This window comes from Nerophis ophidion, linkage group LG17 (genome assembly GCF_033978795.1).
Source record: "Nerophis ophidion isolate RoL-2023_Sa linkage group LG17, RoL_Noph_v1.0, whole genome shotgun sequence".
In the NCBI taxonomy this organism is placed as follows: domain Eukaryota; kingdom Metazoa; phylum Chordata; class Actinopteri; order Syngnathiformes; family Syngnathidae; genus Nerophis; species Nerophis ophidion.
Genome location: NC_084627.1, coordinates 40981882 through 40996459, shown reverse-complemented (window position 1 = coordinate 40996459; position 14578 = coordinate 40981882). Strand labels below are relative to the sequence as shown.

The 14578-nt window shown below is 38.8% G+C and overlaps 1 protein-coding gene across 2 annotated transcripts in view; it reads left to right on the top strand.

Moving 5' to 3' along the window:
- si:dkey-247m21.3 (5-hydroxytryptamine receptor 4) overlaps positions 1-14578 on the top strand; it is a 77322-nt gene that overhangs the window by 7532 nt on the left and 55212 nt on the right. Inside the window, exons 2-6 of one of the 2 annotated variants that reach the window (XM_061876966.1) lie at positions 3281-3352; positions 3412-3567; positions 7121-7321; positions 7386-7539; positions 10110-10732. In XM_061876966.1, coding sequence (XP_061732950.1) covers positions 3330-3352; positions 3412-3567; positions 7121-7321; positions 7386-7539; positions 10110-10732 — 1157 coding nt within the window. In that variant the 5' untranslated portion in view covers positions 3281-3329. The remainder of the gene's footprint in view (positions 1-3280; positions 3353-3411; positions 3568-7120; positions 7322-7385; positions 7540-10109; positions 10733-14578) is intronic. The other variant, XM_061876967.1, reaches the window with a different exon arrangement.

Here is a 14578-nt window from a genome sequence, read left to right as displayed (position 1 = left end):
ACATTAAAGCACAGCTCCACTTTTTGTCAGGCTTGCCACTGACTGTTTGTGTTTTAGTTTCTCCTCTGTGTCTTTAGTATTTCCTGTCCTTAGTTCCTGTCAGCACTCTTATTTTGGTTCAGTTTCCTGTTTGTCTCCCTGAGTGCTTTGTTTCCCCTCAGCTGGGGCTGATTGGCACCTGGCCACACCTGGTCTCAATCAGCCCACTCCTATTTGTACCTGCTTTGTCTTCCAGTGAGTGCTGGATTATTGTCTTGTCGATGTCACTTCTTGTCGCTCTTGTCATTGCTACCTGTCGTGTCGTATCTCGTCGAGTCAATGCAGCGTTGCGGCAAGCTATATTTAGTTAGATGTTTATTAGCTTACTGTGTTTTGTTCCCTGCTTCCAGTTTGTTTTCTTATTATAAAGACGACTTCTATTTCCTGCTAGATACCTGCTAGCATCCACGCTAGGCCTTTTTGTTTGTTATCCGCCCACGTGTGCGCTTGTTGTTTGTACCCTTTGTTTGGTTTTGTTGTAGTATTTTATATTAAATCACGTTTTCTCACTCCATGCCTGCCTCCATCTTTGCATCTTGGGGTTCGTCACAAACTAACTTTGACACTTTTAACGTAAAGTATCAACTTTTCATTTGTTTAATCTGGGAGATTCAGCTTCTTCCTGTCCAGATATTACAGATTACAGAGTGATACCATGCTCAAATATTACAGATTACAGAGTGATACCATGCTCAAATATTACAGAGTGATACCATGCACAAATATTACATATTACATTGATAATATGCTCAAATATAACAGAGTGATACCATGCTCAAATATTACAGTTTACAGTAATAACATGCTCAATGATTACAGAGTGATAAAATAATCAGCACAGTTTCCTTAGCAACCAGATCTGATAAAGTGTTGGTGTGAGCACACACACGCTCACATCTCAAAGCTGTGAGAAGATGTGGCGTCCAGATCAGTCCTGTCAGTACTCACGAGGCTTGGTGCTAACTCCAACAATTAGATCTGATTTTGACATTTTTGCTAAAACATGCCAAATATTGTTCTAACTTCTTGAGAATTCATGATGCACTTTTGTCCTCAATGGAAGCCAGCAGACGTTTTACTGCCATCCATGACGGAGATACAGTATTACCGCCATCCATGACGGAGATACAGTATTACCGCCATCCATGACGGTGATACAGTATTACTGCCATCCATGACTGAGATACATTACTGCCATCCATGACGGAGATACAGTATTACTGCCATCCATGACGGAGATACAGTATTACCGCCATCCATGACGGAGATACAGTATCACTGCCATCCATGGCGGGGATACACTATCACTGCCATCCATGAGGGAGATACAGTATTATCGCCATCCGTGACAGTGATACAGTATTACCGCCATCCATGATGGAGATACAGTATTACTGCCATCCATGACGGAGATACAGAATTACCGCCATCCATGACGGAGATATAGAATTACCGCCATCAAAGACGGAGATACAGTATTACCGCCATCCATGACAGAGATACAGTATTACCGCCATCCATGACGGAGATACAGTATTACTGCCATCCATGACGGAGATACAGTATTACTGCCATCCATGACGGAGATACAGTATTACTGCCATCCATGACTGAGATACAACATTACTGCCATCCATGACAGAGATACAGTATAACCGCCATCCATGACGGAGATACAGTATTACTGCCATCCATGACGGAGATACTCTATTACTGCCATCCAGGAATTTAGGGATTTTACCATCTACGGTCCGTAAAATCATCAAAAGGATCAGAGAATCTGGAGAAATCACTGCACGTAAGCCATGATATTACGGACCTTTGATCCCTCAGGCGGTACGGCATCAAAAACCGACATCAGTGTGTAAAGGATATCACCACATGGGCTCAGGAACACTTCATAAAACCACTGTCAGTAACTACAGTTGATCGCTACATCTGTAAGTGCAAGTTAAAACTCTACTATCCAAAGCCTAACCCATTTATCAACAATTTCCTGAAACGCAGCTGGCTTGGCTGGGCCCGAGCTCACTTAAGATGGACTGATGCAAAGTGGAAAAGTGTTCTGTGGTCTGATGAGTCCACATTTCAAATTATATTTGGAAACAGAAGATGTGGTGTCTTTCAGAACAAAGAGGAAAATAACCATTCGGATTGTTATAGGCGCAAAGTTCAAAAGCCAGCATCTGTGATGGTATGGGGGTGTATTAGTGCCCAAGGCATGGGTAACTTACACATCTGTGAAGGCACCATTAATGCTGAAAGGTCCATACAGGATTGTTGTCATCCAAGCAATGTTATCATGGACGCCCCTGCTTATTTCAGCAAGACAAGTGTTACAACAGCGTGGCTTTGTTAAAAACGAGTGCAGGGACTAGACTGGCCCGCCTGCAGTCCAGACCTGTCTCCCATCGAAAATGTGTGGCGCATTATGAAGCGTAAAATACGACAGCGGAGAACCCGGACTGTTGAACGACTGAAGCTCTACATAAAAACAAGAATGGGAAATAATTCCACTTTCAAAGCTTCAACAATTAGTTTCCTCAGTTCCCAAACGTTTAATGAGTGTTGTTAAAAGAAAAGGTGATGTAACACAGTGGTGAACATGCCCTTTCCCAACTACTTTGGCACGTGTTGCAGCCATAAAATTCTAAGTTAATTATTATTTGCAAAAAATATAAAGTTTATGAGTTTGAACATCAAATATCTTGTCTTTGTAGTGCATTCAATTGAATATGGGTTGAAAAGGATTCGCAAATCATTGTATTCCGTTTACATTTGCAAATCATTGTATTCCGTTTACATTTGCAAATCATTGTATTCCGTTTATATTTACATCCAACACAATTTCCCAACTCATATGGAAACAGGGTTCGTATAACCATACGTGTAAGTATTGACAGGATGACTTTGAGAGCACGGTGTTGACGTTTGAGTGCGACAACTCCTCCCAGCGGTCTTCCAAAAACAAGATCTGAAGTGGTGATGGGTTTTCAAAGCCAATGAGGCCCCCTGCTGATACAAAACATTGTGTAAAGTGGCTTCAAGTACAGTAAGGACTCAAAAAGGTAGTTCTTAACGTATACTGGTCTACCTTTCTGCTTACAAAGCACATTAGCATGATCTCCCTATTTTGACAGCTGTTTGTTCAAAGTGAATCTTCTAGAAGTTGTGGAATTAAAGATCACACATCTAAAGCATGCTGGTGTAGAAGATATTTCTCCTGCCAATGTTCCACCAGGGCGGGAAGATGGGCTGACCTGGGCCGACCTCGAGGCAGATGACCAGTGATGGCCGCGGCATCGCCTGGACTGTAAGTTCTGCGCTCATCACTGCGCCTAACAAGCAACCATTTCATCTCACTCTTTCTAGATTTGAGGATGATGTCATCAAGGCAGAACGGGAAGAAGAACTGCTGAAGTCACTTGAGAGCATCCTTCTCACCGCCGGGCTGTCAATCATCATCGTCATGACGGTGTTTGGAAACCTGCTGGTCATGGTGGCGCTCTGCAAGGATCGAAATCTACGGTCGGTCTTTTCAAACTCTCTCAAATGCTTCTTGCACTCCTTGTGTAAGTTACCACAATGTAGCATTAGCATGATAGTCCTCAAGTCACAACATTGTATCATTAGCATCATAGTCCTCAAGTCACAACAATGTAGCATTAGCATCATAGTCTTCAAGTCAAAACAATGTAACATTAGCATCATAGTCCTCAAGTCACAACAATGTAGCATTAGCATGATAGTCCTCAGGTCACAACAATGTAGCATTAGCATCATAGTCCTCAAGTCACAACAATGTGGCATTAGCATGATAGTCCTCAAGTCACAACAATGTGGCATTAGCATGATAGTCCTCAAGTCACAACAATGTAGCATTAGCATCATAGTCCTCAAGTCACAACAATGTAGCATTAGCATGATAGTCTTCAAGTCACAACAATGTAGCATTAGCATTATAGTCCTCAAGTCACAACACTGTAGCATTAGCATGATAGTCCTCACGTCACAACAATGTGGCATTAGCATGATAGTCCTCAAGTCACAACAATGTAGCATTAGCATGATAGTCCTCAGGTGACAACAATGTGGCATTAGCATGATAGTCCTCAAGTCACAACAATGTAGCATTAGCATGATAGTCCTCAAGTCACAACAATGTAGCATTAGCATGATAGTCCTCAGGTCACAACAATGTAGCATTAGCATCATAGTCCTCAAGTCACAACAATGTAGCATTAGCATGATAGTCCTCAAGTCACAACAATGTAGCATTAGCATGATAGTCCTCAGGTCACAACAATGTAGCATTAGCATGATAGTCCTCAAGTCACAACAATGTGGCATTAGCATGATAGTCCTCAAGTCACAACAATGTAGCATTAGCATGATAGTCCTCAAGTAACAACAATGTAGCATTAGCATCATAGTCCTCAAGTCACAACAATGTAGCATTAGCATGATAGTCCTCAAGTGACAACAATGTAGCATTAGCATGATAGTACTCAAGTCACAACAATGTAGCATTAGCATCACAGTCCTCAAGTCACAACAATGTAGCATTAGCATGATAGTCCTCAAGTCACAACAATGTAGCATTAGCATCATAATCCTCAAGTCACAACAATGTAGCATTAGCATGATAGTCCTCAAGTCACAACAATGTAGCAATAGCATGATAGTCCTCAAGTCACAACAATGTAGCATTAGCATCATAGTCCTCAAGTCACAACATTATGGCATTAGCATGATAGTCCTCAAGTCACAAGAATGTAGCATTAACATGATAGTCCTCAAGTCACAACAATGTAGCATTAGCATGATAGTCCTCAAGTCACAACAATGTAGCATTAGCATGATAGTCCTCAAGTCACAACAATGTGGCATTAGCATGATAGTCCTCAAGTCACAACAATGTGGCATTAGCATGATAGTCCTCAAGTCATAACAATGCGGCATTAGCATGATAGTCCTCAAGTCACAACAATGTAGCATTAGCATGATAGTCCTCAAGTCACAACAATGTAGCATTAGCATGATAGTCCTCAAGTCACAACAATGTAGCATTAGCATGATAGTCCTCAAGTCACAACAATATAGCATTAGCATGATAGTCCTCAAGTCACAACAATGAGGCATTAGCATGATAGTCCTCAAGTCACAACAATGTGGCATTAGCATGATAGTCCTCAAGTCACAACAATGTAGCATTGGCATGATAGTCCTCAAGTCACAACAATGTAGCATTAGCATGATAGTTCTCAAGTCACAACAATGTAGCATTGGAGCCCCAGACAACATAGCTTCGAGGACCATTGGGATGAGGTAGAAGCTCAGAGAGGAGGGAAATGATCATGAAACATAGCAATTGGTCATGAAATACAACCCGTTTCCATATGAGTTGGGAAATTGTGTTAGATGTAAATATAAACAGAATACAATGATTTGCAAATCATTTTCAACCCATATTCAGTTGAATATTCTACAAAGACAAAATATTTGATGTTCAAACTGATAAACATTTTTTTTTGCAATTAGTCATTAACTTTAGAATTTGATTCCAGCAACACGTGACAAAGAAGTTGGGAAAGGTGGCAATAAATACTGATAAAGTTGAGGAATGCTCATCAAACACTTATATGGAACATCCCACAGGTGTGCAGGCTAATTGGGAACAGGTGGGTGCCATGATTGGGTATAAAAGCAGCTTCCATGAAATGCTAAGTAATTCACAAACAAGGATGGGGCGATGGTCACCACTTTGTAAGCAAATTGTCAAACAATTTCAGAACAACATTTCTCAACGAGCTACTGCAAGGAATTTAGGGATTTTACCATCTACGGTCTGTAAAATCATCAAAAGGTTCAGAGAATCTGGAGAAATCACTGCACGTAAGCGATGATATTACGGACTTTTGTTCCCTCAGGCAGTACTGCATCAAAAACCGACAGTGTGTAAAGGATATCAACACATGGGCTCAGGAACACATCAGAAAACCACTGTCAGTAACTACAGTTAGTCGCTACATCTGTAAGTGCAAGTTAAAACTCTTCTATGCAAAGCCAAACCCATTTATCAACAACCTCCAGGAATGCCGCCGGCTTCGCTGGGCCCGAGCTCATCTAAAATGGACTGATGCAAAATGGAAAAGTATTGTGTGGTCTGACGAGTCCACATTTCAAATTATATTTGGAAACTGTGGACGTGGTGTCCTCCGGAACAAAGAGGAAAATAACCATTCGGATTGTTATAGGCGCAAAGTTCAAAAGCCAGCATCTGTGATGGTATGGGGGTGTATTAGTGCCCAAGTCATGGGTAACTTACACATCTGTGAAGGCACCATTAATGCTGAAAGGTCCATACAGGTTTTGGAGCAACATATGTTGTCATCCAAGCAACGTTATCATGGACGCCCCTGCTTATTTCAGCAAGACAAGTGTTACAACAGAGTGGCTTCGTAAAAAAACAGTGCAGGTACTTTCCTGGCTTGCCTGCAGTGCAGACATGTCTCCCATGGAAAATGTGTGGCGCATTATGAAGCGTAAAATACGACAACGGAGACCCCGGACTGTTGAACGACTGAAGCTCTACATAAAACAAAAATGGTAAAGACTTCCAGCTTCGAAGCTTCAAGAATTAGTTTCCTCAGTTCCCAAACGTTTATTGAGTGTTGTTAATAGAAAAGGTGATGTAACACAGTGGTGAACATGCCCTTTCCCAACTACTTTGGCACGTGTTGCAGCCATAAAATTCTAAGTTAATTATTATTTGCCAAAAAAAATAAAGTTTATGACTTTGAACATCAAATATGTTGTCTTTGTAGCATATTCAACTGAATATGGGTTGAAAGGGATTTGCAAATCATTGTATTCCGTTTATATTTACATCTAACACAACCTCCCAACTCATATGAAAACGGGGTTTGTAATTACATTGGCCATAAATAGTTATTTTTATTAGTTTGAGATAATATTATTTTGCAAATAAATGAATGTACTTTTCAATAAACCGTTTAATTGTGTTAGTTTCTTGAATGGTCTTTTCATGAAAACACTGTTCATCACTTGCTTATCTCAGGAAGAAGAAGACCAACTACTTCATCGTCTCGCTGGCTTTTGCCGACCTGCTGGTGGCGCTGGTGGTCATGCCCTTCGCCGCCATCGAGCTGACCACCGGCGTGTGGAAGTACGGCCGGCTCTTCTGTCTGGTGCGGACCTCGCTGGACGTCCTGCTCACCACCACTTCCATTCTGCATCTCTGCTGCATTGCACTGGACAGGTGTGTACGTGCGTGTGTGTGTGCATGTGTGTGTAGGAGAGATAACACTGGAAGTGTGTTCCAGGTACTACGCCATCTGCTGCCAGCCTCTGGTGTACAGACACAAGATGACCTCGCTCAGAGTGGCGGTGATGCTCGGTGGCTGCTGGCTCATCCCCACCTTCATTTCCTTCTTACCCATAATGCAAAGCTGGAACGCCATTGGCATCGAGGATATTGTAAGTCCTACAACGCTGCACCCAGGACAAGACAATCAAGTCTTACGAACCAAGGTCGACCAACTGTCCTGAAGAGTTGGTATAGAGGTTGTTTGGAGAAGGCTTCACATGGCGTCTTTATAATAACTTTCTAATAACTTTGTAATAACAGGCTGCTTGCAGACAACATACTGCAGGTGTCAGGAGGAGATGTAGTCCATGTTTACACACATCATGGTATTATGGGAAGAAGTCAATAGAGCTAGTGATTCATGGTGACAACATATCACACCTCTGCATTGTTTTTAATGAATACTTAGGCCTACTACACTACTGTATTATAATGTTGTCATTATGGTGGTACTTAATGAATACTTAGGTCTACTACACTAATGTATTTAATGTTGTCATTATGGTGGTACTTAATGAATACTTAGGTCTACTACACTACTGTATTTAATGTTGTCATGATGGTGGTAGTTAATGAATACTGAGGTCTACTACGCTACTGTATTTAATGTTGTCTTATGGTGGTACTTAATGAATACTTAAGTCTACTACACTACTGTATTGTAATGTTGTCATGATGGTGGTACTTAATGAATACTTAGGTCTACTACGCTACTGTATTTAATGTTCTCTTTATGGTGGTACTTAATGAATACTTAGGTCTACTACACTACTGTTTTTAATGTTGTCATTATGGTGGTACTTAATGAATACTTAGGTCTACTACACTACTGTATTTAATGTTGTCATTGTGGTGGTACTTATTGAAAAACCTTTCTTGCAGGTTTCCCTGCTCTTCAGGAAATTTTATGAAATAAAATGCTCTGGGAAACAGGCTTGTAGGGAAAATATAACTTCTGTGTTTTTTCCTGACACACATATGTATATATGTATATATATATATATATATATATATATATATATATATATATATATATATATATATATATATATATATATATATATATATATAAGCAGTTGCTGGTATGCTTGTTAGGTAGGTGGGTGTGATCATTAAAGGCCTACTGAAACCCACTAATACCGACCACGCAGTCTGATAGTTTATATATCAATGATGAAATTTTAACATTGCAACACATGCCAATACGGCTGGGTTAGTTTACTAAATTGCAATTTTAAATTTTGCGCCGAAGTATCCTGCTGAAACGTCGCGGTATGATGACACGTGCGCGTGACGTCACGTATTGTAGAGGACATTTTGTTCCAACACCGTTCCCAGCAATAAATCGTCTGTATTCATCGCATAATTCCACAGTATTCTGGACACCTGTGTTGCTGAATCTTTTGCAATTTCTTTAATGAATAATGGAGACGTCAAAGAAGAAAGATGTAGGTGGGAAGCGGTGTATTGTGGCCGCCTTTAGCAACACAAACACAGCCGGTGTTTCATTGTTTACATTCCCGAAAGATGACGGTGAAGCTTTACTATGGAACAGAGCGAGCGGTCAAGCGAACACGGTTGGATTGGACCACACACACACAAAGTATGGTGTATTATGCAGCGATCATTTCGAAAGATCGTGTTTCCAAGAGGGTCCCTTGCGACGATCATTTCGAAAGATCGTGTTTCCAAGAGGGTCCCTTGCGAAGGTCAGAGATGGGCATCGCCACCACCTGTCGACTGGTGCTGAAGAAAGGTGCAGGGCCGACCTTCAGGTTGTACAGGTACGACCATATAATCTCACTAAATCACTGGTAACACAATAAGCAGATAAGGGATTTTCCAGAATTATCCGAGTAGATTTGTCTAATAACATCTGAATCGGGCTTCACGGTGGCAGAGGGGTTAGTGCGTCTGCCTCACAATACGAAGGTCCTGCAGTCCTGGGTTCAAATCCAGGCTCGGGATCTTTCTGTGTGGAGTTTGCATGTCCTCCCTGTGAATGCGTGGGTTCCCTCCGGGTACTCCGGCTTCCTCCCACTTCCAAAGACATGCACCTGGGGATAGGTTGATTGGCAACACAAAATTGGTCCTAGTGTGTGAATGTGAGTGTGAATGTTGTCTGTCTACCTGTGTTGGCCCTGTGATGAGGTGGCGACTTGTCCAGGGTGTACCCCGCCTTCCGCCCGATTGTAGCTGAGATAGGCGCCAGCGCCCCCCGCGACCCCAAAAGGTAATAAGCGGTAGAAAATGGATAGATGGATGGACATCTGAATCGCTCCCACTGTATAGTCTTTTTTTTTTCTAGTCCTTCACTCTCACTTTCCTCATCCACGAATCTTTCATCCTCGCTCAAATTAATGGGGAAATCGTCGCTTTCTCGGTCCGAATCGCTCTCGCTGCTGGAGGCCATGATTGTAAACAATGTTCAGATGTGAGGAGCTCCACAACACGTGACGTCACGCGAATATCGTCTGCTACTTCCGGTACAGGCAAGGCTTTTTTATCGGCACCAAAAGTTGCGAACTTTATCGTCTTTTTCAGCAAAAATATGGCAATATCGCGAAATGATCAAGTATGACACATAGAATGGACCTCCTATCCCCGTTTAAATAAGAACATCTCATTTCAGTAGGCCTTGACATGCAGCAGTTGCTGGTTATTTTCCCCTTTCTTGCAGATGGAGGAGAGGCGGTCGTCGGCGGGAGGCTCCAACGACACAAGTTGCGTGTTTGTGGTCAACCGTCCGTACGCTCTGATCTGCTCCACGGTGGCCTTCTACATCCCGCTGGCCCTCATGGTCCTGGCCTACCAGCGCATCTACGTCACCGCCATGAGCCACGTGCGGCAGATTGAGACGCTGCAACGCGCCGGCTCCGCCCCAGTGACCCCCGCCAGCATCATGAGGTCATCGGCCTGCTCGGACCACCACCACTTTAGGACGGAGCAGACTCCTCTGGCCCACAGTCGCATGCAGGTCGAGACCAAAGCGGCAAAGACCCTGGCCATCATCATGGGCTGCTTCTGCCTGTGCTGGGCGCCCTTCTTCATCACCAACGTGGTGGACCCCTTCATCCACTACTCCGTGCCCTGGCAGCTATGGACAACGTGGCTTTGGCTCGGCTACATCAACTCGGGCCTCAACCCCTTCCTCTACGCCTTCCTCAACCGGGCTTTCCGGAGGGCCTTTCTGCTCATTCTTTGCTGCGGGGATGAGCGCTTCGTACGCCAGGCTAGCTACTCCCATGGACCCGCCCACAGAGTGTGCTCGCCATCCGTCAACGGGACCTCCATGGCACTCAGGTAAAGATGCCACTTTCTTGTGTTCCCAGTTTGGTATGGCTAGGCTGACCATATTCTGAAATCCCAAAAAGAGGACACATATATCCTTCCTCTTGTGTTAGCTTTCTGTTACCATCTCTTATGTTAACGGGTCGGTTTTGACCCATGTTTTAAATCAGCTGTAAAATACACTAAAAACAATGATCTATCATCCAATTTGTTTCTCATCTCTTGGTTACCTTGTTAGGCTTCCTTATCCTTGAAAATATTGGTTTTAATATTTTTGGTTTGGGCCATTGGGCCTTATTTTGTCAGTATACCCCTCGACACAAAATATACAAAATTTTCCACCCAAAATTTTTTTCTTAGTGGAATATTTGATGGGAAGTTATGGGAACCTTGGATAGATGTTTTGTTTTTTTTTATGTTATTTTTTTGTTTTTTTTGTTTTCCGCCCTTTTTTGTCAAACAAAACTATGTTTTTAATGGGAAACACACAAAATATACAAAATCTTCCACCAAAAATATTTTTCTTAGTGGAATATTTGATGTGAAGTAATGGGAACCTTGGATAGATGTTTTATTTTTTTTATGTTATTTTTTTTTAATCTTTTTTTTTCCGCCCTTTTTTGTCAAACAAAACTATGTTTTTAATGGGAAACACAAAATATACAAAATTTTCCACCAAAATATTTTTCTTAGTGGAATATTTGTTGGGAAGTAATGGGAACCTTGGATAGATGTTTTAGTTTTTTTATGTTATTTTTTTGTTTTCCGCCCATTTTGTCAAACAAAACTATGCTTTTAATGGGAAACACACTAAATATACAAAATCTTCCACCCAAAAATGTTTTCTTAGGGGAATATTTGATGGGAAGTAATGGGAACCTTGGATAGATGTTTAGTTTTTTTTATGTTATTTTTTTTTTGTTTTTTTCCGCCTTTTTTTTTCAAACAAAACTATGTTTTTAATGGGAAACACACAAAAAATGCAAAATCTTCCACCCCAAAACATTTTCTTAGTGGAATATTTGATGGGAAGTAATGGGAACCTTAGATAGATGTTTTATTTTTTTTGTTATTTTTTTGTTTTTTTTGTTTTCCGCCCGTTTTTGTCAAACAAAACTTTTTTTTTAATGGGAAACACACAAAATATACAAAATCTTCCACCAAAAATATTTTTCTTAGTGGAATATTTGATGGGAAGTAATGGGAACCTTGGATAGATGTTTTAGTTGTTTTTATGTTATTTTTTCGTTTTTTTTGTTTTCCGCCCTTTTTTGTTAAACAAAACTATGTTTTTAATGGGAAACACACAAAATATACAAAATCTTCCACCAAAAATATTTTTCCTAGTGGAATATTTGATGGGAAGTAATGGGAACCTTAGATAGATGTTTTAGTTTTTTATGTTATTTTTTGTTTTTTTTTGTTTTCTGCCCTTTTTTTGTCAAACAAAACTATGTTTTTAATGGGAAACACACAAAAGAAACAAAATCTTCCACCAAAAATATTTTTCTTAGTGGAATATTTGATGGGAAGTAATGGGATCCCTAGATAGATGTTTTAGTTTTTTTATGTTATTTTTTTGTTTTTTTTGTTTTCCGCCCTTTTTTGTCAAACAAAACTATGTTTTTAATGGCAAACACACAAAATATACAAAATCTTCCACCAAAAATATTTTTCTTAGTGGAATATTTGATGGGAAGTAATGGGAACCTTAGATAGATGTTTTAGTTTTTTTATGTAATTTTTTTGTTTTTTTTGTTTTCTGCCCTTTTTTGTCAAACAAAACTATGTTTTTAATGGGAAACACACAAAATATACAAAACCTTCCACCAAAAATATTTTTCTTAGTGGAATATTTGATGTGAAGTAATGGGAACCTTGGATAAATGTTTTAGTTTTTTTATGTTATTTTTTTGTTTTTTTTGTTTTCCGCCCTTTTTTGTCAAACAAAACTATGTTTTTAATGGCAAACACACAAAATATGCAAAATCTTCCACCAAAAATATTTTTCTTAGTGGAATATTTGATGGGAAGTAATGGGAACCTTAGATAGATGTTTTAGTTTTTTATGTTATTTTTTTGTTTTTTTTTTGTTTTCTGCCCTTTTTTTGTCAAACAAAACTTTTTTTTTAATGGGAAACACACAAAATATACAAAATCTTCCACCAAAAATATTTTTCTTAGTGGAATATTTGATGGGAAGTAATGGGAACCTTAGATAGATGTTTTAGTTTTTTTATGTTATTTTTTTGTTTTTCTTGTTTTCCGCCCTTTTTTGTCAAACAAAACTATGTTTTTAATGGCAAACACACAAAATATACAAAATCTTCCACCAAAAATATTTTTCTTTGTGGAATATTTGATGGGAAGTAAGGGGAACCTTAGATAGATGTTTTAGTTTTTTAATGTAATTTTTTTGTTTTTTTTGTTTTCTGCCCTTTTTTGTCAAACAAAACTATGTTTTTAATGGGAAACACACAAAATATACAAAACCTTCCACCAAAAATATTTTTCTTAGTGGAATATTTGATGTGAAGTAATGGGAACCTTGGATAAATGTTTTAGTTTTTTTATGTAATTTTTTTGTTTTTTTTGTTTTCCGCCCTTTTTTGTCAAACAAAACTATGTTTTTAATGGCAAACACACAAAATATGCAAAATCTTCCACCAAAAATATTTTTCTTAGTGGAATATTTGATGGGAAGTTATGGGAACCTTGGATAGATGTTTTGTTTTTTTTATGTTATTTTTTTGTTTTTTTTGTTTTCCGCCCTTTTTTGTCAAACAAAACTATGTTTTTAATGGGAAACACACAAAATATACAAAATCTTCCACCAAAAATATTTTTCTTAGTGGAATATTTGATGTGAAGTAATGGGAACCTTGGATAGATGTTTTATTTTTTTTATGTTATTTTTTTTTAATCTTTTTTTTTTCCGCCCTTTTTTGTCAAACAAAACTATGTTTTTAATGGGAAACACACAAAATATACAAAATTTTCCACCAAAAATATTTTTCTTAGTGGAATATTTGTTGGGAAGTAATGGGAACCTTGGATAGATGTTTTAGTTTTTTTATGTTATTTTTTTGTTTTCCGCCCATTTTGTCAAACAAAACTATGTTTTTAATGGGAAACACACTAAATATACAAAATCTTCCACCCAAAATTTTTTTCTTAGTGGAATATTTGATGGGAAGTAATGGGAACCTTGGATAGATGTTTAGTTTTTTTTATGTTATTTTTTTGTTGTTTTTTTTCCGCCTTTTTTTTTCAAACAAAACTATGTTTTTAACGGGAAACACACAAAAAATGCAAAATCTTCCACCCCAAAAAATTTTCTTAGTGGAATATTTGATGGGAAGTAATGGGAACCTTAGATAGATGTTTTATTTTTTTGTTATTTTTTTGTTTTTTTTGTTTTCCGCCCGTTTTTGTCAAACAAAACTTTTTTTTTAATGGGAAACACACAAAATATACAAAATCTTCCACCAAAAATATTTTTCTTAGTGGAATATTTGATGGGAAGTAATGGGAACCTTAGATAGATGTTTTAGTTTTTTATGTTATTTTTTGTTTTTTTTTGTTTTCTGCCCTTTTTTTGTCAAACAAAACTATGTTTTTAATGGGAAACACACAAAAGAAACAAAATCTTCCACCAAAAATATTTTTCTTAGTGGAATATTTGATGGGAAGTAATGGGAACCTTAGATAGATGTTTTAGTTTTTTTATGTTATTTTTTTGTTTTTTTTGTTTTCCGCCCTTTTTTGTCAAACAAAACTATGTTTTTAATGGCAAACACACAAAATATACAAAATCTTCCACCAAAAATATTTTTCTTAGTGGAATATTTGATGGGA